The sequence below is a fragment of the Typha angustifolia genome, chromosome 11 (genome assembly GCF_048772165.1).
Source record: "Typha angustifolia cultivar Huaian chromosome 11, ASM4877216v1, whole genome shotgun sequence".
Taxonomy (NCBI): Eukaryota; Viridiplantae; Streptophyta; class Magnoliopsida; order Poales; family Typhaceae; genus Typha; species Typha angustifolia.
In genome coordinates this window covers 2,704,744-2,730,404 of record NC_133249.1, presented here as the reverse complement: position 1 = coordinate 2,730,404, position 25,661 = coordinate 2,704,744, and the positions used below count along the sequence as shown (strand labels likewise).

Here is a 25,661-nt window from a genome sequence, read left to right as displayed (position 1 = left end):
TTTTGTGCAACGAAGTGTCAAAGATCTCCACTAACGAACTGCCAGATAGTACTAATTTTCCACTCACAATGGAGTTTGTTTTGTCTACTGGAAACGTAAGAAGAGTAAATCTGAGCCCCGTCTGGTAACAATTTTGTATTCATAGTTTGTAATTAAATACTATAAAATCTCATTACCGCAACTAAATGACTTTTCTCTAGACTATAATAAAAATATAATAATAGGTGTAATATTATCTCTGAATTACCTTTCATCGGTCAAACAAGGCCCAGCTCATATACGACGGAGCAACAATTAGCATTAAAAATATCAAGATTCTTATAGATGCAAGTTCCGATGCATTCAAGTGATCCTTAAGATAATCCTACTTTATAATCATATTACTAAATGTAAACCATAAATAAAGTAGCCAAAAAGAAGCATCAAATAATGTTGCTTATAAACAAACAAAGTCTAATTTATATTTAGTTTGGAAGCAACATAGACTCATAACTCATTCTTCTCTCTTTCAAGAAAGAACAAAGCTTCTAGTCCATGATCGCCGCTGTGACTATAAAAGTGAAATCGGTATAACATTATTCGAGAGATCAGCTGAAACAAACAGAGGAGGAAAAAGAAACCCAACTTTTGCGGCGGCGTCGTATAAATTTCTTCTACAATGTCACGCAAAACAATGCATTATCTAACTTACGAGAGAGAGAGAGAGAGAGAGAGAGAGAGAGAGAGAGAGAGAGAGAGAGAGAGAGAGAGGAGGGGTTAGAACTTAGAACGAATCCCATGCTCCTCCGTTCCACCTGTTCCTCAAGCACCTATGCGACTTGGCACCACCACAAGTAGCAGCAGCAGCTCCAAGCGAGTCATAACTCGCCATGTTTCACCTGTAGTGGCGCATCCCCGGCCGTCCGTTCCCACCTAACGCACGGCCGAGATCAATTCCTCCTTCACTATATAAATAAATAAAAACCCACCTTTAACCTCCCGCTCCTACTTTTGTGGCCATGGAGTCGGAGTCGGATTCGGAGTGGGAGCCCACCTTCTCCTTCTTCCACCTATGGCTCCAACAACTCCGCTCCCTCCGCCACGAGCTGCGCGCATGCCTCTACACCGGTAACCACACCGCCCTCCCTTCCCTTATCACCCGAACGATAGCTCACTACGAGTCCTACTACCGAACCCGCTCCGACCTGACAAGGTCCGACCCGGTAAAGGCATTCACGACCCCGTGGGCCAGCTCGTTGGAGCGCAGCGTCGCCTATTGGATCGCGGGTTGGCGGCCCAACACCCTGATCCACCTCCTCCACTCCGAATCCGGCCGCCGGTTCGAGGCCCAGCTGGAAGACCTCCTCCTCGGGGTCCACTCCGGCGATCTCGGGGACCTAAGCCCGGTCCAGGTGAGCCGGATCGACGAGATCCAGCGGCGGACGGTGGAGGAGGAGGACGAGATCGGGGAGGAGATGGGGCGGATCCAGGAGGGGGAGGTGCATCTGGACCTCGTGGTAGGCCGGATCGGGTGGGTGATGGGCCGGGCGGATGAGTTGCGGATGCGGACGCTCCGCGGGGTGGTGGGGCTGCTGGGTTCGGTCCAGGCGGCGGAGTTCCTGGTCGCAGCGGCGGACTTGGAGTACGGGTTTAGGGAATACGGGCTCGAGAGAGAAAGAGGAAGAAGGAGAGGGTTTTGGGTTTAGGAAGTACGGCTAGTGTGATTAGTAATAGTGGAGTCCTGAGTGGTTTGTGTTTTGTTCTTGGAGATGGAATAAAATATGGAAAGATACCAGAAAATTCTTTTTAGGCCGCCTTTTTTTTAAAAAAAATTTAAAGAAAAATTAGGCGACCTGTTTGGATGCTCCGGATTTAGAGTCTATTCCAAAACTATAGAATTTTATATGTCCATCTAAATAAAAATTTCGTTTCATATCTTTATAATCTATATATTTTTGAAAAGTATAAAAGAGATTTTATACTTATTAACTCCTAATTCAAAATGAACATATTAAAATTAAACTCTATTGATTTTGAATCAATATATTAGACAAAAATTTAATTCAGTATTTAAGTATAGTATGGGACAAGAGTTTCATCCATGTAGTAGTCTGTTATTATTTTGAATCAGATAAGGTAATTGTTCGTAGGATTAATATTAAGAATTAGAATAGTGTATTTGAAGTATTTGCCTTTTGGAAATATTAGATTTCACATTCATTTAAAAAGAGTGGGGACTACAGATGGAAATTAGCAGTAGCAAAACAAACTCATCTTGAAAGCCACAGACAAAAGATGGGGAGAGTTTTACAATTCCAGTACACAATAAACTACACATTTAGCATCTCAGCTATGTTATAACTTATACATCACGAAGTTGCTGGCTTTAGTCATATGCTGCCATCCTGCAATGTTTGGTGGTTGGTACTCTACTACTATCTATCACACACAGAGTATACATTGTAAAAACAAGATACCGTTGGATCACAAACAAATTTGCTTGCTCAAGGGGAAGAAATTGTAGGATCTGCCACCGAAGAGATGTCTTTGAGACACAGAGTCCACCACACTGGAACCCACAACACCAGGGATACTATAAATATGAAATGTACAAGCATGTATCTACAAAGAGGATCTCGAGTTAGGCAACATTTTTATTGCCACTAGCTTGCTTCAACAGAAAGGATCTCAAGTTCCGCCCACCATAGCGGAGAAAGTCTCGGGGCTGCTGCTTCTGGTGAAATCTCTATTCCCTCCCTTAGTTTAGTAACAACTTCGTTTATTTTTAGCCTTCTCTTAGGATCCTGATGTATGCAATCCTGGATGACCTCACAAATAACGTCCAGCTCTTTATCTTTATGAGTCTTCAATTTAGGGTCGAGCAAAGAGCCAATACTTCTGTTCTCATTCATACATTCCAAAGCCTGTAAATTTTCAGCAGACGAGAAATGTCAGGAAAAAAACAACACACCATTTACTCAAGGGAAATAGTGTTTTTCACTGGAGAAAAGAAAAGCAGTGCATCTTAACTACCATTACTTGCAGAGAGATGGGAACTCAGCTTACCAAGTTTATAAGGGAGCCATCTTCAAAATATGGGGACTTTCCAGAAATAATTTCAAGTAAAAGTATTCCAAAACAGTACACATTTCCTGCTGGATCAGCAGATGTTGATTCAGAGAGATAATTGCCATCTCCTGTTATCTTTTCTTTTGCAATAACATCTTTCCAAACGCTGATGTCTGCAACCTGCAGGACATTATATTAGCACATCACAAGGAGCTAGTGGTTGTTTCCTAAGCAAGGGCAATACACTCATCTCCTAAAAGTCGCACAAGGCTACAACATGTGGATGTTGACTCAGATCAACCAGAGCTCATCGGAGGGTGATGGGATTGTCATTTGAATGGGTTAAGACCAAATAAGGAAAGAAAAAAAAAACAGCCATAACCTCCTGGTTCCCTAATATGTAGGAAGCCTAGATGGGACTGCAAAAGGAAAAGAAAAAAAGAGTACCTTAGCGGCATAATCTTCTGATAAAAAGATAGAACTTGACTGCAAGTCAGGGTGTGCTATGGGGGGGTTGAGCTGATGCATATGTTGAAGACAGTATGCTGTTCCCATAATAATCCTCATTCTTGCAGTCCAATCAATGTGGTCGAATTCTTCAACTGCAAAAGAGTTGCAACGAATGTGATATTCTGACCATATCTAAACTATTTGAGTCAAGATTTTTGTAAAGCGTGGACTCTGATAACTTTTACCATGAAGATGTTCATAAAGTGTCCCATTAGTTGCATACTCAAAAACCATCATTCGCATAAAAGGCTCATCCTCCTCACAGTAACCGAGAAGATTGACAAAGTTCTTATGGTTTATCTGTGAGAGTGTATCTATCTGCACATCCAAGATGGACAAAACAAGTCAATACTCAGTTTAAAAGGTGCAATATTTATTTAGTGTTGTTAGAAATAACAAAGATCACAGGAATGAAAAACCTTTTTCCTGAACTGTGCTTCAGAACGCTTTGACCAATCTTTAGTAGATGTAATTGCAGTGGATGCAACTGCTATCTCTACTCCACTTGACAATGTTCCCTTAAACACAGTATATTCTGGAAAAGTGATAATAATGTTACTAAAATCTTCGCAAGCACCTTCCAGTTCTGTACGATTCAATTTTGGCACCCCTGAAGAAAAAATGAAATCAACAGTCATCTTGTGTATCGAATTTGATTGTGAAAAACTATATGAAACAACCCCTTACTACGAAAGCAACAGAATCACCAGATACCTCTTACCTTAAGGCATAAAAGAATAGGTAGTATGTTTGAAATTCCAGAAAAAACTACGCCATCATAAGAAAATCCCAGAAAACAACTACATCGTCATAAGAAAACAGATCTATGCCTGATAAGTATATAGAGTATAAACAGCAAACTCCACGTTAACTATCACTAGATAACCCATAAGGCAGATGCCCTCTTTCACTCCTCTATAACTAACATCTCTCTATTGCTTAAGTCATGTTGTTTGAGATACTTTAATAATGCCAAAATGATGTCTAATTGCTCAATTTTACTTTTGTCAAAAACTCTTTGTTGAATGTTCTATAATGATTTGTTCCTCTGAGAATTTCTAACATCCTATATCCTTTCTGCTATGTGCAGTACTATGTCAAGTCTACTGCATAACATTGAGATCCATTCAGGTAGCATAATTGTAAGATGATTACTGCCTTCCAATCAACATGTCAAACTGCACACCACAAAAACATTAGTAGTTGAAGGATTCACCTGTTACAAATGCCTTCTGTAACTGTCCACTTATTCCAGTCTTCCAAGGGCCTATTGTTGCTACTCCCTTGCTGCGGCATGCCAGAAGCATGCCTGCTCCCATAGTAAGCAACAATGCAGCCACAGGAAGTACAAGAACATACAACAGTGTCGATCTTTTACTTGATGTGGGTTCATTTACCAAAGGCTTTGTTGGCGTTGATGGGCTCTCTGGTGGCTTTACTGCTGGTGCAGGTGGTGGAGATGATTTTGTCTTGTTTGTTTTGGGAACAAATGCTGGATATGAACCACTTCCAAAAGGTGGAACAGAAACAGCTTTCTTTGCGGGGCTACTACTTCCAGAAGTAGCAGGGAGGTTGCCGGTTTTCTCCAACAGCCTACGACGAGCAATATATGCAATTGAATTTGGTATACCAAAAAACTCACGAGAGCTGGCTGCTGATAAGAAAGAACATCATTATTCTTATGAATCCTTGTTTTGGAAATCAAATGACCAATAAACATTGTGCATTACCATATAGATTGTCACCATGTCCCTTGTCAAGTTCAGATGAAGGGCCTGCTTTGAACCTGAACCTTGATAGTGAAAAAAGTTATATTGTCAAGATATTTAAAGGGTCTGTACTACAGACAAGTAATTGTCATAGTTGAACCAGGAGAAACATAGGAATAAGATAGACCAGAATCTTACAAGGATAAAGTACCAAAAACTTGTTGCATGTTTCCTTTAAGCAAAAGAGCAATGGAGCTAACCATCTTCAGTTTTTGCAAACCACCCTGCCAGAGGCTGAAGAAACATGATAATAATAAGAGGTTCTACAAGAATTCATCTACTTAATGGTAATACTGTAGAGGAATTATAATGCTAGCAGAGAAAAAAAAAGTGAGCAGTACTCTCAACTGGATCAAAGGCTCCTATAGCATTTGTCTCTGCCAGGGTCTTGTAATAAACAACAGTTATATTGTACTAGTAAGTCATACACTTCAAATAGCATTGGCCATTAGTGTCTAATTGAGGAACTTCTAAGTATTATAATAGATTTTTATAATATATATATTTTTTATTCGAAAGCTTGAGTTTGATATTATAAACATGATGACTAGACATAAGTCAAAGAATGGGCTCACTAGATGCTTTATTAGTGTAGTCCAAAATACAGTACGTGTGAGAATTTAAGTGTCTATATCTATCTCTATATGCAAGCACCTTTTATATGAATCCAATTGTCCTCATTGTATTATAATCTACAAGAACAGAAAATGCAGTTGCTTCTACTCGTGATCTCTCGCAAGGTCCTTGCAGATTTTCTAGTGTTATAGGTTACTTGCCATTTGTTTCCAACCATAAAATAGCCATCTTTTAAAGGATCTATTAGAAGTTTATAACTTTTCCAATTAAATCTTCATCTTTCCAAACAGAGGGCTTTAAAATGAAACTAGCTTATGCTTTAGCCTTTTAGGTCACTGTTTGTGTCAAAACCTGATCGTTGGTGGGGGGGGGGAGACAAAAGGTAAAAAAGAAAAATAAGTGGAATTCCATGCTATCTTTGAAATCCATTTAGTTTCCTAGATGCACTTTTGCTATTAGAAGTTTGAATGAGTTGTCAAGATGAAACAAGATATAGAGTGCAAGTTCCTCTCAACAATAAACAAGTAGACACAACTATTTGGTTGGAAGAACAGAAATCGTAATACCATTCAGATGAAAAGTTTTCATGAATTACAAATGAGCTGCCTTACCAGTAACCAACTTTTCGGTTTAAACTGCCACTCTCAGCATCTAATTTACAAGAACGGTCCGGTTCATATTTCAGATCAGCGTGCATGTTAGGTTCTCCAGTCCAAGGTGTGCCAGCATCAAAGTTGTTATAGCAAACAAGACTGTAACAAAGCATAACATAATCAAGCCCATCTTTAGATGATGGAGTAAAAGCATATTAAGGCCAATTGACTTACAGATGCTTAAGTGATTGCATTTCTCCTAATTCCACTGGAATTACACCACCCAAGTTGTTATTCCGTAGGTCCAATATCTCCAACATAGCAAGCCGTCCAATTTCTTTAGGGATAAGACCAGCAAAATTGTTCTTAGAAAGCAAACTGCCAGTAGAGAATATATACAATTTGAAAGTTCAGTAAGGACTGAAGTGGAAAACCTAGACAATCTGTCTTGATACTATTATGAAAAACTACAAAGACAATTTATAAAAGATGACTTGATTTTTTCACTTTTTTGCTAGTTCTGAAAATATGGATTCTGAAAAAGCAGTAAAAGGTATTACTTGACTAGTTTCATGCAAGTAGCATCTTAAGTTACCAACAACAGCATATGAATGCAATTGACAGGTGGACCACAGAATTATATGTAACATGTTTCCATATAAATGTCGCATGGCCAGATTTTATGGTACTTTATGCTTTATTAAGCAAGGATGCGTGTGTGCGTGTGTGTATAAATGCTGGTCATGCTCATATTTAATGCCATTTGACATCAACAACATTATGCAACCTGCCTTTTAGGTAACCATGCATACCTTTCAAAAGGATGCAAATGAAAACTCTGATTCTTTATATGTGAATATCACTGAGCAGTTACAACCATCACAGAGAGTAAAAAGGAGTTCAATCTAATTCAGTTTGTTTAAATGAGTTCCCTAAATTCATTAATTTTTGTTGAATTGTAGTATACTATTTCATGGTATTTGCATTTTTTTACACATTGACACAAATCTCATAATTAACAACTAAAACATTTAGGTTTTTAAGTGATAGTAGCTTCTTCCAGTTCAACTATTGTCTTGAATAACTTTGGCGAAGGTCCATCTCTGCGTTAACTATTCAGATAGAATTATGTAACCTATCTTTAAATTAAAAGAAATGTTGCAAATTGAGTGTTTGGTAAAGTAGGAAAAGGAGATCGCTTCTGTTACATAAGGCTATCTGTCTAAATACCTAATGACGATATGTATATGCAGCTTTTTTAGTAAAATAGACAATTAAAACAGCTACTCACAGAGCTCTCAAGTGACTGAGTTTCCCAAGCTCCGGAGCCAAAGTTCCAACTAGAGACTGTTCATTTAGGTTCCTGCAGTTGACACATTCTCAGACTTCAGTATAACAACATACGAGCATTAAAAGATGTTCCGTTGCTATAAAACACCGCATCTGGATGGATATAATCTTTTACAATGAGAAGTTCATTCTGTAGTTTTTACTGAAATATGCAATTCAATAGAAATCCAAGTATTCAAGTAATCTTCCTGAGTAAATCTAAGATTGCAGGCCGCCATTCAGAATTCATGATTTATCATTTATGGCCCAACAGTGCAATTTAATGATTCGATTTCACAATTCTATGCGATCTCCTTTTCTTTCTTTGCTTTTCTTTTTGTTCCTTGTTCATTGTCCATCTTCCTCATTTTCTCTTGTATAGAGCCTCTATAAAAGTGTTAACTACCCGTATCTCTAATGTTGCCAAGGCTGTTTGATAACTGTGAACACTCACAAATGCTGGATGAAGGTAATATATGTAAATGTACAGTGAAGAGCAACTTAAATGATGCAAGGGAATGGGCATCGACTTAAAAGACAGAAGCAACAGAAAGATGCTGAGATTGAGATAGAATGTAGTGAAGCTTTTCAGGTAAAACCAAATGAAAAGCTTAGAGATGAGCTGAGAAGACCTTAGAGTACTGGTTGGAAGTTGCTCAAGCATTAACTAGAAAATATAGACAAACAAGAGTAGCATCTCACAACACAAATATACCCAATTTTGTTTTAGAGGCTTTATATCTTCTGGGTCCTCCCACCTAGTTAGTTATGCGAGTATTCAATTGTTTATATTCTAAACAATAACAATGGGCAGAGCAGCCATCTTTGCTTATGTCAGAAAGCACAGAGTATGTCGCAGTAAAATGAGAACAAACTCACAGCATAACTACTTTGTCATCATCACAATGAACACCGTTCCAATTGCAAGGATTGCTGTCTCTAGGATCCCAATTTTCCAATACCCCGTACGGATCAACCTCCACTCTCGATCGAAACTTTAACAAAGCCAATCCTTCAACGCCACAACAGATCAAGAGTAAAGCAATTATAGCATCAATTCATCGCAACAACACAAATAGGATCAAAAGTGTAACTTGCAACAGGTAATATCTAAATACCTTCAATATTTAACGAGAAGCATTCATCGCTCAAGAAATGGAGCATCAAAACTGCGGACAGAAACTTGTGCAGATGGAACCCGAAAGAATTCCATCTTCCTCCCATCTCCTTGAGCCGAACTCACTGAGATCTCCAGTCTCTGAAATCAATGTTGCGAACCATCGAGTGCAATTTTTCTCATGTCCACCAAGCTCAAATTTTCACCTGCGAAGAAGAGGCCTTACATTTGAATAGAAAAGTCGCTCAAGAGTACAAAAGCGATTGCTTTGAGCTCAAGTGATCCAATCCAAAAGGGAGAGAGGTGTAAAATGGAGCGAAGGAAGAATGGATTCTTACAGGCTGTAAACGATGCCTCGATGCAACAAAAGGGGGAAGGAACTGAGGGTTTCGTTCTTGGATCCGATGTGCTTACGAGTAACACCAAGAAAGTAGAGTAAAATAATATTAACAACAAAGAACCAAGAGAAATCAACGCACGTAGAGATAACCCTAATATTTTTTTCCCTGGTTTTTCAAATCCGTCCTACTCAAAGGCAACGACGATGTTCCAAAATCGTCGCCATCTAGCGACGGGATCGATACGGCAACGAGATCTTTTTTAATTGTTTTTCTTCCCCCTTATCCCCGCATACTCCTTTTTCGTTTTAGCCCCTGTAATTCTTTGGAATTACTTGGGAGAGGTCGCTTTGACGGCGGGGTAACGGTCGCCGCCGGCTACAGACGAGGTTAATTTTTCCTTCCCGCGCAACATTGGCTGTTGCGGTGGGCCCCCGCGACCGTAGGGATTGAAGGTCGGAATGATGCCACGCGTTTTCTTCTTGACCGAGCTCATCACCACCCGTCGTGCGACTCTCTCTCTAATCCCTCCCTTTTTTCGCTTTAATATTTGTGCTAATTCCAAGTTTTCCGACATGGGGTGCACGACTTGGGACCAGAAGTGTAGATAATAATAATAATAATAATAATGTTACTTAGAACTCCTACATTATTATTATTATTTTTCATATATATTATTGAACTCTTTTTATTATTTATATACACTCTCAAAATTAAAAAATATTTATATATATCCTATTAAATTTAAAAAAAATAATTAAATAAAAGTCTAATGCAACAAACCTTTTGATTCGGAGAGGTTATATGGTTAAAAAAAATTTAAAAATATATGTAAAAAATTGGGATAGTTTGGAGGACTAAATAATATTATCTATTATAATAATAAGGGTAAATTATAGTATATCATCTAATTTAGCTCGATTTTAATTTATCTTTTATAGTTCAAACTTATGCCTTTAATTCTTGAGTGTCCAAACTAAATTATAATCGTTCAAATTTTTAATTAAAAAGTGGTGGGGTTCCATTAGCATCAATATTTTATGTCATTAATATAGTATAAAAATAACCAAATTATTATTATATCATCTTTAAATTAGACTATATTTTTATGAAAGTTCATAAGTCTTTAATTTGATAAGTCAGTTACTTAAGTTTGAAATAAAAATTAGATAAGCTAAAATTGAGTCATTCTTCATTTATCCAAGCCCTTTTTTTTTCATTAGTAAAAGCGAGGTTGGCTATTTAAAAACTAATGCATCTATTTTTATATTAAAAGCACACTTTTTTTTTTATTGAATTATGAATAATTTACCTAGAAAATATACACTTGGGGTAGAATAAACTCCATTATTCGACATAAAATGACATGGATTAAATGAACTCCGAATCATAAGTATTCTCTTCACAATAACACTACAATCAGATGTGTGGAAAAATCTCCAAAAAGATTATGTTCCGGACAAAGAATACGAAACAAAAACATGAAAACTATGTCTAGCATGCCTGTAAGCAGTGGCCTTCCAGAATCAAGAAACTCGATAAATAAATGAATCTAAATTAGTTTTTTTAAATTTAAATAATGTTTAATTTTTTTTCGTTGTTTCCATGATGAAATTTTTATTTTTATCTATCACAAACTAATGTCGAATGGTAGCTGTAGCACATCTGAACCAGTTGACTTGGCGTTTAATTTTCAAATTTGAGGAACAAGCTGTGACCTGGCAGCTTTGCTATTTTTGTTATTATTTTGCCCCTCTGCCCTCTGGTGTAAAATTAGAATAGATAGAATAGTATTTGCCCCTCCTTAGATTTTGGTCTTTGCTTTGCCTCTTACTAACTTAACTCCATGCTAATCTAGTTAGCCTTTTAGTCTCCAATCAATAATAATAATAAGAATAATAATAATACAATAACCGATTACACTAAGATGTACACATTGACTCTTTATATTATAAAAAATATATTTATCATTTTTAATTATTTTAATGAAGATAGTCTCATAATTGTTTTATTTTAAAATTTTCCAATCTTTTCTTTAAGAGTAAAATAGTTTTTATAGGAATTTAAAGTGATCATACAACACCCACTTATTATTTCTTCGGAAAACATTAAATAAAAAAGACATTTTAAAAAGGATTTAATATGGCACATAATAACAAAACAAATGCAACAGTTTATAGATTTAGAGATAAGGGAATTTATACTTTACCCGCAAGTACTAGATAACTAAAAATATTTTTTTAACTCATCTAAGGTGATAACGGAACGGATTGTAATATATATATTATTGAGATCGAATTGATATTATTTCATTCAATTATTTATAATTTTATTTTAATAAGTATCTTTAAATAAGACATATAAATTAATAAAATATGATAAAAAAAATAACGGATTTTAATTTAAATATAACTACAAAAGAATATAATTTACGCCTAAGCCCGGGTAAAACATAGTGTCTCCTAGAGATAATAATAATAATAATAATAATAATAATAATAAATAATAATAATAATAATAAATAAAATCGTCACGTGAATTCCACGAGTGGGATGGGCTAGATACCTAGACCTAGAGCTAGACATGGTCCATGACGGTGGGAGGAATCAAACTTAGCCCGATATGGACGACCGAGTCAGAGGACGGTGGACGAAAGGGAGAGGAGGAAGAGGTCGTCATCAGAGCGATAACCCTGTCACGATAACACGAATACGCGTCCCTTTATCCTACTTAATCCTCTGATTATATATATATATTATATTATATTATAGAAAACTATTTACAACCCGGGACCCCAGAAGAATTCGCATTATTGGAGCGCACGGATAGAGCCCTAAATCCTCTTCTGTTATTTTCCCATTTTGACCCTGGCTTCGGATCCTCTCCAGGAGGAACCCGTGCGGATGAGGACGTGCCGACCGACTCACCTGCACTGCCGCAATTCGCAGATCGCACCCTCATTTTTGGTGATTTTTCATATCAGATACGTTGTGCACTTGTGCTCTAACTATTTGAAGTTAATTCTGGTAGATGTAGGGTGTTAAACGGAAATTTAATAAAATACTTGGGTTTTTATGCTTTTAACAGCTGGATGGATACCTGATTACCAGGCAGGCAATCTAAATAGGCTGTATGTAGGGAATTGCAGATGATCCCTTGTGTGGTTGTGCCACTTCCCTCTCCAATTAAAAAAAGAGAAGTACAAATAATAAAATGGATTTTTTGAAAAATAGAAGAAAAAAAAAAGAGGGGTAGAGCTCCCGAGGAGAGAAGGGACGACGAAGCTTACCTCTTACAGAGGGCGAGCGGAGAGAGAGAGAGAGAGAGGGAAAGGCGAGATGTCTCGGCGAAGGGCGCTGCTCATGAGGCGGAGCCCCTTGCCGTGGTCGCTATCGTCGTTATCCGGGGAGATCGCCGGAGATCCTAGGGTTTCGCCGGCCGGAGAGGAGGCGGAGGATGAGGTGGAGGTGGCGGAGGACGACAGGTGGTCGACGATGCTGCCAGAGATCCTGGCTGAGATCGTGAGGAGGGTGGAGGCCGGAGGCGAGAAGTGGCCGCCGCGGAAGGACGTCGTGTCCTGCGCCTGCGTCTGCCGGCGGTGGCGAGAGATCGCCAAGGGGATCATCCGACCCCCTCTGGAATGCGGAAAAATCACCTTCCCTTCCTCGCTCAAACAGGTAAGTCTTAATTCTCTTTGGATTTGGTGTTTGGAGATCAATTTAATTAGGTTTTGTCGAGGATTCTGTTTCCGTGGATTTTGATGTATATAAGGCTGTTGTTGTAATAAATTTTCGTGAGGGGAATTAGTTTACTTGATGATTCTGGGGGTAGAAATTTGTGATAATTTGGTTTTTGTTGTGTTGGGAGTTTTGATAAATTAATGGGCTGTGGTATGTAAATGTGGTGATGAAATAGCCAGGGCCGAGGGATTCTCCCATGCAATGCTTTATCAAAAGGAACAAGAAGAACTCAACGTTTTATCTGTATCTCGCCTTGACACAAAGTAAGTTGATTCCAACCAGCGAATGTCATGTATGTCTCTTTGTTTATATTTTATCTAGAGCCTTTTCCGATAGTACATCTTACATGCTAAATGCTGATGATATGATGCGAATGCAGCATTTATTCATTTACTTGTAAAAGAGTAGACATAGATATGCAATATTTGTTTAGGAACTTGTACGATTTACTAATTGGTATCCTTCATTATTGTGAAAGATGTAATTTTAAATATATCAATCTTGGAGAGATCGGGAGTGTGAGGTGGTGCCAGGTAGATCCATTTTAAGATCAGTATATATATATATATTTTTCTTGTGCAAGTTATAGTGAACATGTAAGTTTCACATTTCTAGCATAGGGAAAACCAAGTAACCACAACTACATTCATGGAAACCTTAATTCTACATCAAGCATCCTCTGGGTGGAGACAACACACCAAATGATACAAATCTGTGATCTAAAAGATATGGCCAGCCATGTTCCTGTGATATTATTGGGAACAGTTTCATCGTCCATTCAGACTATATTATACAACTTCGAGAATTTTGATCTTGATTTGCCATTGTCCTTCATTCATATGTATCTCACTGCCTGTTTGGACCTTGATTTTCTTCGTTGTCTTGGCTAATATAGCATACTGTTGCGATTCTTTGATCTGTGGTGTATTTGGTCTTCCTTTCAGCGTTCATGGATAAAGGGAAGTTCCTATTGGCAGCGCGAAGGTTTAGAAATGGTGCCCACACAGAGTACATCATCTCTCTTGATGCTGATGATTTGTTCCAAGGAAGCAATGCTTATGTTGGAAAACTAAGGTGATGCATCAGTATTTGAAATTTCCATCTCTACAGGCTTTATATATACACCCTCGGTTTCTTTTCCATGTAAATCATATTCTTTTTGGTACTCAATTTGTGAGAAAGGAGCTGCACATGGTATATTCTATTAAACTTTTTTTTTGGTAACATGCATTAGACAGAATATTTCACTGCATTCAAAGTTGATGGGAGACAGCTATGACATGTAGTTGGTTATACCAAGGACTTATAACCAAGCATATAATGTGTCATAAACTTAGGAGCACTTTAAGCTAGGCAATTGTGTTTCACACTTAGTGAAGTCCTAAATCGCTTTTATATGAAAATTTATAGGAACTTGTGATTTTAGTTTCACACTTTCTTCCCTAACTTCGATTTACTTTATCCTTAAACCAGTTTAAGTACTAAATGTTTCGCCTAGAATATTAGCATATTCCCTTTCATAGATCTCAGTATGTTGCTTGATGTTCCTTGCAGATCTGATTTTCTAGGCACAAAGTTTACTATCTATGACAGTCAGCCACCATACAATGGAGCTAAGCCATCAAGCAGCAGATCATTGCGTCGTTTTGCCAGCAAGCGGATCAGTCCACAAGTCTCAGCTGGCAATTTTGAAATTGGACAAGTGTCCTATAAATTCAACCTCCTCAAATCAAGAGGACCAAGAAGAATGCACTGCATTCTACAATGTCCTTCAGCTCAAGATACCGCTGAAGGCGATCCTTCAAAGTCGAAGCTGAAAGATCTCACTGGGCTCACAATTCTGAAGAATAAAGCTCCCAGGTGGCATGAGCATCTGCAGTGCTGGTGCTTAAATTTCCATGGCCGGGTCACAGTTGCCTCAGTGAAGAATTTCCAGCTAGTGGCGACTGCTGATCCCAGTCAACCATGGGGTGACGAGGAAACAGTGCTGCTCCAGTTTGGAAAGGTTGGCGACGACCTGTTTACCATGGATTACCGACAGCCTCTCTCAGCCTTTCAGGCATTCGCGATCTGCCTTACCAGCTTTGGTACAAAGCTTGCCTGTGAATAATAACTTCGCTAGATATATCATATTTGGGCTGATTCTGTTTCTGTATTTTTTTTCCCCCTTTTCTCTCTGTAGGCTTGGAGGTATGGTATGTTTGGGGGTTTTCTTTTGTGCTAGGGAGAGTGTTCCATATCTTATGCTTGTCGATTTTAGTCTCCTGTTTCTTTTATCCTCTTCTTCCTTGAACGTGATGACATATTGTATAAATTTGTTACGGTGGCAATTTGAATGATAAAATCAGTGTGTTTATCTCGTGCCAGGGGCATCCTAGAAATCATGGTACATGAAAATTCCATCATCCTTCCGTATAAAATATTTAATATGAAGTATGGGCTTAATATCGTTTGAAGCAGGTGTGGTTCTTGGCTTCTTTCTTCTTTCTTTCTTTTTTTATTTTTTAATTTTATTCTTGTTTTTTGTTTTTGTTTTTGAGAGAGAGAGAGAGAAGCAGGTGTGATGTTAGCTAGGTGGTTGTTGATATAAATAGCCCCGAGCTACAGATAAGATAGGGGGATAGAAGGATGCAACCATGGGATTATGACAGGTAAATAATGGTAGGTTCAAATTAGTAGCAGGCAGAGTTATGAAGTGTAGTAGGTAAGTGTGGTTCAGCTAGCTAGGAAATTGAAGCATAGTATTCTAACTAGTTATTCTTGGTGGGTGCTTAACGTACCTGTGATGACAAGTCTTTCATCCTCAAATTCAATATCCAATTACAGCAACATGTAATAGGAGTAAGGCCCCAAGCTGGGCGTTGTTGGGAGTCTCATACACCTTGTTTTCTTTCTAGGAAAAGGTTGGTTGGTTGGTAAAACTACATAGAGTTACAAATAAAGACAATGTTTGCAGCTAAACATTCACTCTAAAAGTAATCAAGTTTCCAGAGGTTTTAATTCCAGACCTGTTTACATAACAAAATAGAGTTACAAATACTCTTGTTTTACACCAAAAATTCTGGAATACAGTCCGATATCTGTAACAGAACTCTCACAATTTGCCTGTGTAAATTTTCCTTCTTCCAACTAATAGCTTTAACTCGAGCAAGATATATGGTGATCTATCTATATAGACACAATATAGAATATATCTGAATGAGTCTTTTATTTAGTTTATTCCTCCTTAATTACAACATAAACAAAAGGTTCGCCATCCTAAAGCATATTCACATCTGCTACCATAACTAATTTATAACTAAATTAATGATTGTTTATTTTGATCAAATGTTCCGCAATATGACAAATTACTAATTGAACTAGTTACAGTGAAATTTGCTTTAATGACTAGGTTGATTAATATACATCTCCCAATATGGTTCTACATTTGGAGCCCATTGGAGCTAATTATATTTTAGAGTTCCATACACTCTATTTTAGTTGTTATTATTATTAAATAATATAAAACTATAGGATAATGATCGATTCTAAATAGTAATAAATAAAATATTAATTACAAAATAATTTAATATCAGACTTATTTTGACAGTTTTGACGAGGCCTTCCTAATAATAATATTTTTATTAAAATTTGATTAGCAAATTAAATATATACTAAGTTTAAATTATTAGTAAGAAAAATGATATAGATAAATTCAAAAAAAAAAAAATTCCTTCATCACTGGAGGCCAATTTATAATTTAAACATATAAAACTAATGTAGGGTAATTTTATAATTTAAAATATAACAGTAATTTAGAACTCACTTCTAAAATCTCTCTCAAGCTCCAAAGTTGAAGCTTGAATTAGAGTCCCATTGGAGCAAGAATCTAATGGGCTGCAGGCTGACTTCCTTTCCTCTAAAGTACATCTTCTCTTCAAGCCCCCTGAGATACAAAGGCCTGCCTGCTATGGTTGAATATCATAACCTGCTTATCTTTTCCAAATCCAAGGATTAATTTGAACTCTGCATGGAGTAATTGAGCCGCTCTATCTTCAGCTGAACAAGTTGAAGAAACATGTGCATAAAGATTATATGAAACAGAGCTTAGAGCAACAACCACAGAGTTTGCAAGTTCACTTGATCACACATACATAAGGAGCACAACATAGAGTCCTGACAATCCTAAACAGCAGAGTTTCTCATGCATGCAACCAACACAATCTGCACAAACCCAAAAGGACAAACAAGCTGCACATGAAATTCAGATGCAGATGCACCGATACCATGCGAGCTCTAGATTATTTTTTGCCTCGCAGTTTCACACCGAGGGCCCTCTCCAGTTTTGTGATAATTTGCTGATTCGGAATGGCCTTCCCTGACTCGTACTCCTGAATGATTTGTGGCTTCTCGTTGATCAGCTGTACCATGCAGCAAGTTAAGAAGGTCAAATTTTCGATCAGATGAAATTTATCTGGCTTATATCACATGAGTATCCAAATGATACCTGTGCAAGCTTAGCCTGCGTAAGCTTTTTATCCAGTCGAGCTTGCATGAGATTTTTCTTCAGTTCACTCGGCACACGTTCATCTAGTTGAAATTCAAAATTGAAAAGTGGATTTGTCATATTCAAAAGAAAATTTAAGTAAATCAAGCAATATCCATGGGCAAACAGACCAATTTCTTTTCTCAATTTTAACATATAAAAAACAACACAAACCAATTATGAGGCTAATTCCTCCAACAAGGGGTTTCTAAACTTATCCCCTGCTGCAGAAAAATTGGCTTAATGATCTGGTTACCTATTGCCTACAGAGCACTTTGAGTATCATTTAATTTTAAAATGCTGCCATCACAAACAAACTGGATTCAAAAGAATGATAACTGATAACTCCACAAGCTAAAGAGAGAAATGAGAGAAATATTTATAATCATTAACAATTTCACAAAGATAAGAAGCAGGAGAACTCAAAAAATTAAAGAAAAAAACAACAGTATATGAACCACCTAGTGAAATTGAAATCATCACTTACGAGAAAGATTCTCATTATCCTCATCAAGCTTCCTCGTGTTCAAGGATGTGCTGCTAGAAGCAGCTCTATTCGTACCAGCATTAGCTGCAAAACCACCACACACACACAAAAGAGAAGAAATTTACATGATTAACAGTCGAATCATTAGTCGATGGCTTGATTCATCTAAAAAACACTAAGATACAAGAGGGCTAAAAGTAATACGCCTATATAAAAAGGATCAAAGCAAATAATGTATATATCCACACGAAAATTTTGACATTGCAAAAGAAGGCAATCCTTTCTTATCCGCATCTCTTCCTTCCGCCAGGCGAGAATAATATTTCGTCTAGGGATGAGAAAAACGTAGCATGAGCCTCGGTGAAGCCCAAAAGATTTATCTACCTTTGAATCCGCTTATTCCTACGGAAACAAATCGTATTCACTACAAAATAGAGCAATAGCAGAGATGGAGATAGATCCATGGCGATCTTGAAGGAGAAGAAGGAGGAGGGATGGGGGATAGGGCATACACTTCTTGACGGTCTCGATCTCGGCGCCGCTGCGACGGGCGGCGTTGACGGCTTTATCGTCCTTCTTGGCGGCAGAGTTCGGCGCCTTCTTCCGGATCACAACCGGCTCCCAATCTTGGCTAATCGGACCGATTCCGGCCATTCCGACCGAGTGGTGTTTGCGATGAAGTTGCAGGGGGTTCTTAGGGTTTGATAGAGAGAGGTATGGGGCTAGGACCTCGGTTTGCTTCTTGTTTGAGTAATGATTCAATACTAATCAATTAGTTATTAAAAATAATTTTTATCTAAATAAGTTGGGTATATAAGATATTTTAGGTATACGACTAGATTAATTAATAAAAATATTGTTTTTATTTATTCTTATAATATTTTCTTAATAATAGACGTGTTAACTTCTATTAATTTATTATTATTTTTATTTTTATATAAAAAATAGATAGCTAAGAGAAAAATAAAATATAATTAATTTATTTTTATAATTTAGAAAAATGATTAAACTTCTGATTAATTTTATTTAGTATCATTTAATCTCAATCAATTAGAAGAGAAAAATTAATAATTTTTATTAAATCATTTGCCTTGTTGTCTCATATATCCGAAAGCCTCAAAATTCCAATAATTTAATTAGCCACAGAAATAAAATATAGGCTATTTATTAAATTGTAAAGATAAGTTGCATACTTTTATATGGGAGCATTTGCATAAATTTTTTTCAAAAAATTTTAAATAGTAAAAATAAGATTTTGCATGTATGTTTCATATAAACTGTGTAGTTTATTATAAAAAGATAAGTATCTAATATTTAAAAAAACATACACTTAATTTTAAAGATCTAATTTTGTATTATGAAAATTTAAGAATTTTTTTATGCAAATAGTCGGTTTCGTGTCAGTTAGTTTTCCTTCGGTGCAAAATTAGTTCGATTTTGAAAGCTACATAAGATTACAGTAAAGCGTTTTCTTTTTTTATTAGTATTCCCTTTGTAGCCCTAATAGGATAAGCCATCTCCTTGGGTTCGGATAAGTTTTGCTCATAAGAAAGGGTCTCCGATAAAGACTAGGTCTTTGTGGAATGGTGGTCCTAAAAAATGTCCTACTGTTGGAGCACGTCGTCGGGTTGCATTCCTTGGCTTATATTGGAGTATCTTAAAATAAGTGCCCTAAGATTTCATCACCAACACCAATAGTCAATGGTCGTCGTCAAAATAGGGCCGTCAAAATAATCAAGCTGGCTCCATCAAGCTCAGCTCATATTTGAAACAAATCAAACTTGGTTAATTGGATTAAACTCGGAACAGGTTAGCTAATAATAAACTTTAATTTAATTTGATAACATTTTTTAATTTAATTCTATTAACTCCAGACCGTCCAAAATTCAATACTAACCTTGACTTGAATTTAATTCTACTTGTCATGCGCCCGAAATAGGCTTCATATTTTAGATTAGGCTGGAAACTAATTTCAATTTTCACTTTTTAAAAAGTGCTTAAGATATCACTAGAACAAACAAGAAGGATCATAGAACTCTAAATACTAACTTGGCCCCTCTACTCCTTACAGCCAAGTGCTATAAGGGCCAAATAACTCCATGCAACAAAAGTTACGAAATTGAAATGAAACTTTATAGTGAGAGAGGCATTACCTTGAGGCACAACCTGGATTTGCGGCAACACTGAGAGTTTTCTGTACTAATCTGTCAAAATTTTCTTTCGAAATCGAATGATAATATACTACAAGCTATCGAATAGGCAAAATCCGAGCCATTACCTTCAAAAATCAAAACTAATCCCTAGAGTATTAGTACAACATCAATCAGATCAGATATCCAATTCGCCTTCATCATATCCATCAGAGCCCACCTGCATTTTAAAATTTTGACTCCATAAACATGATGATAAATTGATAATGATACATATTAAGGAGTTCAATAGTACTCTCGAACTAGAAGGCAAAAGGGCTTTTACCGACGGAAGCCGGTCCGTTTCCCACCCGAGAACTCGGCAAACGGCTTCCGCGAACCCCCGGTGCGCCCACGGCTGCCTCGTCTTCGAAATCGTGCGCGCGTGCTGCACGAGCCCGGCGCAGCTGGGGAACTTCCGCCAAGACCTAACCCCGATACCCTCGCAGACGAGGCAGGAGAACTCCCCCTTCTCCTGATTCCCCTCGTAGTAGCCCCTCAATCCCCCGTCCGTCTCGAACAAGTCGGAGAAGAACCGGCATGCCCTAGCCTGTCCCTCCTCCTCGTCTTCCTCCTCCTCGAACGGATCATCCTCTGCGTCGCCGGTGGAGAAGAAGGCGCGGGAAGCCTTCACACCATTTGCCTGCGCCTTGACGGCGACGGAGGGAGGATGCGGAGGTGGTTTGCCTCCGGCGGCGGGGGAGACGGCCGGAGGCCACTCGGTGGGGACGAGAGTTGAGGGGATGAGGGGTTCGCACGGCCACGGGAGGTCGGTGAGCGGCGGATCGCGGCGATCAGATGGTTGTGGATGGTCGGGGGGTGGATTGGAGTAGGACTGGAGCTTGTGGAGTCGCTTGAGCTGTCTTCGCTTCCTCCTTTCCTCCCTCTTGAATGCAGTGGAGTTGGATGGGCGGAGGTGAGGGTGAGGGTGAGGAGGATTAGGGTTAGGCTGGAGAGGGGAGGGGAGGAGGGCTTCGTCGTCGAGATGGAGTTGCTCGAGGGCGGGAGCGAGTTGGTGCGGGTCCATGGGGGTAAAAAAGGAACAGCGGGAGAACGATTTGTTCGGAAAAGCATTAAACATATGAGGTTGTATTCGGATCTATATTTTAGTTTTCGGATCTAATTTCACGATCCATCTTTATTCGCTCTTAGGTGTTGGATTATTATGAATTTTTAGTCTGTAATATTCCTAATTATCATTTTCCAATCCGAACGCATTCTAACAAATTCTCGATTTTTAGTTTAAATATATAGCTAATATTAGCAGCTTCCGCTTTTGAGTCAACGGTATTGCTGCTCACTAGCTCAGTTAAAAACGACGATGATTTAAGTTTTTAGCCCTCCTAACTTAATTGCCTTCACGCTAATAGGAGAAGAATTGAAAAAATTGTAAAAGAAAAAAAAAAGTAAACCATCCTCTCAGAGTTGGATCTCACTCCAGTTCACGAGCCTTTGGATCCTCAAAATCCTCTTTAGAATCACAACATAGATCAACAAAAATTTACTAGCTGCCATTCCGAACAGAGTCGGCACCTAAATTCACAACTCAAATTTGCAGAGGCGAGAGAGCCGAATCAAGCCCACTCGCAAGAGTCGCTTGCTTTGCCAACCTGAGCCTCCAGTGCTTCCATCTGCATCTCCAAATCCCGCAATCTCTTGCTCATAAGATCCAGTCGTTTCTTTGCAGCCTCATCTGCACTCGGACATACCAATAGATTTTTACTCAAAGAAACTCCAGAGACCAAGTCGAAATTAATTAAGCAGGGCTTTGTCTCCTTGCTCTTTTGACTGAATGATACGTGGTTTAGTGAATTAATAGAGAGGGGGAGAGAGAAAGAGAGTACCAAAACGGGAAATGAACTCAGATATCGTTACTACTTGCCCACTGCTAGTAGTAATCGTAGCAGCGGCAGCGGCGGAGGCGGAGGGGGAGGCGCTACGAGCCTCCTGTTCACCGTGACTGGTTTCCTTCTTTCTTCCCATCATAATATATAATTCGCCAGGTTCAAATTCTTCTCTTCTCTTAGCTGCACCTCTTAATATCATGCATGGAAGATTGGAAGTGATATATAGAGAGATAGAAAAGGGGATCAGATGTTTGACCAGTAAAAAAGGGAATTAATCGATCAAAGGCATACTGGCCCTGAGATCTATGACCAATTGGTTGTCTGCTCACATGATCGGATTTGATCATGGAGTACTTATCTGATCATAAATTAGTGGTGAAGTTTCGTGGAGGAGGGGTTGGGTTGAGGTGAGAGAGCGAGTCAGCTTCTAATGGTCAAATATTCTGCATCAGCTTTGAGTCTTTGACCGGGCGACTTGGACTAAGAAAAAAATTTCCGTTATAATTTCACTCAACCTGGGCCTACTTCTCTCCTCAGTTTTGGATAATACTGGGGAAATTTTGCTGAATGTGATGTCTAGGAATTTGGTGGTTATTCTTAAAGATATGGAGTTGGATTTCTCTATCTATATTACGTCCTGATGTGCATCAACACTTCACAGTGTCATTTAGTATAGATGTAGATTTGGATAGTATGCCAGTTATTTCAATCTATGTGAACATTTGTGGACTTTATACCAACTTTATTTAGGGTGCACCCAATTGCAGTGCCCCTGAACGATTTGTGAGATAAAAGTATATTTATTTTAATATAATAAATAAATAATAATTTAGAACTATACTAGCATAGTAATATTTACTTCTTTCTGGACGTCACTTTAATTTACTATCATTTCAATCAATATCTCTCTTTCTTCTTCCTTGTATTAGTCTTTTATCAAATTTTAGGGTAAATTTTTTTTTTTTTTTACTTTCCTTTCTATTATATGGTTTATAAATCAAAATAAATTTTCACTGTAAAAATTGTTGATCAGGTGAAGATATAACCCTAGATTAAAATGCTCAATCAAAATAAATTAATTTTAATTAAAAAAATTTAAAAAGTTAATAGACCTCGTGATATATTAAATTTGGTAAGTAATTATGGCTTATTTTCAAGTCTAGCATGCATGTGCTCCTAGGCTTATATATGCCACTTAGCCATATGATGAAGGCATGCGAGAGTGCACTTTATTGAACAAATACCACCTATTAATTCTAAATGCAAGTAATTAAGTGCACTAGATTGAAATCTTGAAGCTGATTTCCTTTGCAAGAGAAGGAACAATTTAATTTTGGTGAGGATTTTTTTTTTTTTTGGGTGTATTTCGCAAGATTTGTGTGCAGAAAGGTAGCATTTTACCCAGTTTATGATGAATCTTGTGGACTACTACCATGCCTAAGGAGATGGTTGTGTTATTCAATGCTAGGAATATGAAGTGCAAATATCTGTTAAAGATTCTTCTGGCATGTGTTTTAATATTTCGAGCTTAAAGAATTAAGACTCACAAAAGAGAGAGAAAAAAAAGTTTAAATGCTTCCTGGACGTTAGCAATGACGAATATGAACTGATCAAGGATTAGCTAGAGAAGCAAATGGAACACTTCTGATGGATATACTCGATTTTTTTTTTCTTTTTAATTTATACGTACTCTATTATTAATGTGCACATTAATTGCCTTAGACGTGAGCAATGACGATTATGAATTGTTCAAAGAATACTCTCTCTCCCTCTCTCTTCCCTTTGTTATTGCCTAATAAATTGTCATCTATAATTGGATAAGGGAAAAAAAAGAGAAGAATTATGGGTGGAGATTTATACGTTAAATTCAATACAGAAGATGTGATTGGTGATTGAAGCAAATTCTCTTTTTACTCGATGCTAATAATTCTAATGAATGTGAAACCAACACGGCAGAGATGGACTGGAATTGATGAGCAGGAATTGAAATGAAGCGAAAAAGACATGCTAATAGCAACACATCCACAAGAGTTTGCTCATCAATTTATTAAGATGCGTTGTTACGTAGAAGAAAAGGCTTAGAAACTTCATTAAACCTAGAAAAAAGTTGCAGGTGGAAGTTGAATCCGTAGAAAGGAATAGAAGAAGAAGAAGAAGAAGAAGAAGAATAAATGATCAATAAGACGATGATTTAACCAATTCGACCTGATCGCTCAGCATCCCTTTTTAGGGGAAAGCATGTAGGTGTAAATCATTAAAATTCCTATGTCGTTATAACAAAGAAAGAGGATGGAGATAGAAGAAGAAATTAAGGAGATCTTCTTCGTTTAGCAAGTTGGGATGGGTCTTTCTACTAGAGAGCGGTCCTAACTAATTCCCTCTCATTGAAAGGCTCTTTCTGCTGTCAGACGACCTTTTGTATTCCTTCTTCGAGGCCCTTTAGTTTTTAATCTTATGATACCTGAAAGGATATATGGATAAATAGAGGCTTAAGCTTTTGGAGTATGGAGTATAAAATGTAAAATATAAAACTATTTTTTATAATAATTTAGTTTTTAGATTAATTAATGAGTTAAGATAATATCAGAACAGAAATTATAGGTTAAAATTTTATCATGATTATGTTTGTCTGAAAATATAAAATTTTATATATTTAAATTAAATTATTTATATGTGCTCATTAAAGTATCTCAGCTCAGGAGTGAAAGTTAGTGTTGATATATAAAATATAAAATTTAAATCATTTTATCAAGTAAGGAATAATTTTTATAGAAAAATTTAAATATAGAAATTAAAAAGTAAAAGCAGTAAGAAATTTACTTTGGATTAGTTAGTTTAAGAAATTTTGTAGGGAAAAGTTAAAGAGAGAGAGAGAGACGGGAGGAGGAGATGGAGAATGTGGTGGTCACGATGGGGTTGGTGGTAGCAGCAGGTGGAGAAAGAGAAGAATAGTGATAAAGAAGGGAAGAGAGGGATGGAAGGAGACAGTGCGAGAAAAAGAGTGAGGGAGAGAGCGTAGGAAAAATAATTTGGTGAGCTAGTGGTTTCTTTCTTAGGAAAAATGTGTTTCCTTAATGAAATATTTTCCTTTCAAAATTTTCTTCCAAAGAAAAAGTTTTCAATCTTTCTAAAACTTCGTAAGAAAAGTCAAAATGTTTACATAAATAAACTTCTGTGGGAAAGTAGGCTATCCAAAACATGCAGTAAGCATTAAGAAATTCTCCACACCGAGATTGGAGCGTACCGGATTCACAGTCAAGTAAGCAGACGGCGGCGACGACGACGACGAGAAAGTAACGAACCAATGACAACGACAAAGATTCCGGAAAAGGTGGCCATCATTCCAGCAGTTCATCAAGCACTACAGAGGTCCAAAAACAAGCCACGTCAACAAGATAGCTCCATGCATCAGCTAGCCACGGTCGCGGTCGCACAACTACAAGTCCCCATGCTTACTATGACATTTAAGACTCCCGCCTCTCTCTCTCCCTAGTCAAGCCTTCCAAGGGATGATCATGAAAGTAAACAAACCAAGGAGCATGCCAAAAAGGGCCCCACGGAACGGCTCGAGTCTAATCCATAAGGAATACGTG

At 37.6% G+C, this 25,661-nt stretch overlaps 5 protein-coding genes across 11 annotated transcripts; 2 read left to right on the top strand and 3 right to left on the bottom strand.

Moving 5' to 3' along the window:
* The first annotated feature begins 434 nt into the window (after positions 1 to 434).
* Positions 435 to 1,740, top strand: LOC140770238 (protein DOG1-like 3). Its single transcript, XM_073111317.1, has one exon. It carries the CDS (start codon positions 999 to 1,001, stop codon positions 1,683 to 1,685), a length of 687 nt encoding a protein of 228 aa, XP_072967418.1. The 5' UTR covers positions 435 to 998; the 3' UTR covers positions 1,686 to 1,740.
* A 432-nt stretch (positions 1,741 to 2,172) lies between these two features.
* On the bottom strand, positions 2,173 to 9,526 carry LOC140770236 (protein MALE DISCOVERER 2-like). Of its 4 annotated transcripts, none has more exons than XM_073111312.1 (14): positions 9,281 to 9,526; positions 8,944 to 9,148; positions 8,705 to 8,837; positions 7,788 to 7,859; positions 6,731 to 6,874; positions 6,515 to 6,655; positions 5,466 to 5,561; positions 5,289 to 5,350; positions 4,775 to 5,212; positions 3,978 to 4,168; positions 3,744 to 3,876; positions 3,496 to 3,650; positions 3,046 to 3,228; positions 2,173 to 2,903 (listed from the first exon to the last, which is right to left on the bottom strand). In XM_073111312.1, exons 2-14 carry the CDS (start codon positions 9,047 to 9,049, stop codon positions 2,643 to 2,645), a joined length of 2,115 nt encoding a protein of 704 aa, XP_072967413.1. In that variant the 5' UTR covers positions 9,050 to 9,148; positions 9,281 to 9,526; the 3' UTR covers positions 2,173 to 2,642. The 4 variants fall into 4 exon arrangements, with proteins under 4 accessions (XP_072967413.1, XP_072967414.1, XP_072967415.1 ...); XM_073111313.1 differs by having other exon boundaries at positions 4,775 to 5,209; XM_073111314.1 differs by having other exon boundaries at positions 5,289 to 5,344.
* A 2,973-nt stretch (positions 9,527 to 12,499) lies between these two features.
* Positions 12,500 to 15,379, top strand: LOC140770770 (tubby-like F-box protein 9). Its single transcript, XM_073112036.1, has 4 exons — positions 12,500 to 12,957; positions 13,196 to 13,283; positions 13,965 to 14,094; positions 14,575 to 15,379. The coding sequence occupies exons 1-4, from the start codon at positions 12,619 to 12,621 to the stop codon at positions 15,128 to 15,130; spliced, it is 1,113 nt and encodes a 370-aa protein (XP_072968137.1). The 5' UTR covers positions 12,500 to 12,618; the 3' UTR covers positions 15,131 to 15,379.
* A 1,446-nt stretch (positions 15,380 to 16,825) lies between these two features.
* Positions 16,826 to 18,784, bottom strand: LOC140770449 (multiprotein-bridging factor 1b-like). Of its 2 annotated transcripts, XR_012106028.1 has the most exons (5): positions 18,545 to 18,784; positions 18,033 to 18,116; positions 17,507 to 17,589; positions 17,154 to 17,420; positions 16,826 to 17,058 (listed from the first exon to the last, which is right to left on the bottom strand). XR_012106028.1 is itself a non-coding variant. In XM_073111648.1 (4 exons), the coding sequence occupies exons 1-4, from the start codon at positions 18,684 to 18,686 to the stop codon at positions 17,301 to 17,303; spliced, it is 429 nt and encodes a 142-aa protein (XP_072967749.1). In that variant the 5' UTR covers positions 18,687 to 18,784; the 3' UTR covers positions 17,068 to 17,300. The 2 variants fall into 2 exon arrangements, 1 of the variants encoding a protein (XP_072967749.1); XM_073111648.1 differs by lacking the exon at positions 16,826 to 17,058 and having other exon boundaries at positions 17,068 to 17,420.
* A 322-nt stretch (positions 18,785 to 19,106) lies between these two features.
* LOC140770446 (uncharacterized) lies at positions 19,107 to 22,650 on the bottom strand. 3 transcript variants are annotated; one of them, XR_012106027.1, is made up of 3 exons: positions 20,478 to 22,650; positions 20,186 to 20,402; positions 19,110 to 19,703 (listed from the first exon to the last, which is right to left on the bottom strand). XR_012106027.1 is itself a non-coding variant. In XM_073111645.1 (2 exons), the coding sequence occupies exons 1-2, from the start codon at positions 21,300 to 21,302 to the stop codon at positions 20,361 to 20,363; spliced, it is 867 nt and encodes a 288-aa protein (XP_072967746.1). In that variant the 5' UTR covers positions 21,303 to 22,650; the 3' UTR covers positions 19,107 to 20,360. The 3 variants fall into 3 exon arrangements, 2 of the variants coding, with proteins under 2 accessions (XP_072967746.1, XP_072967747.1); XM_073111645.1 differs by having other exon boundaries at positions 19,107 to 20,402; XM_073111646.1 differs by having other exon boundaries at positions 19,108 to 20,402; positions 20,508 to 22,644.
* Positions 22,651 to 25,661: the final 3,011 nt, after the last annotated feature.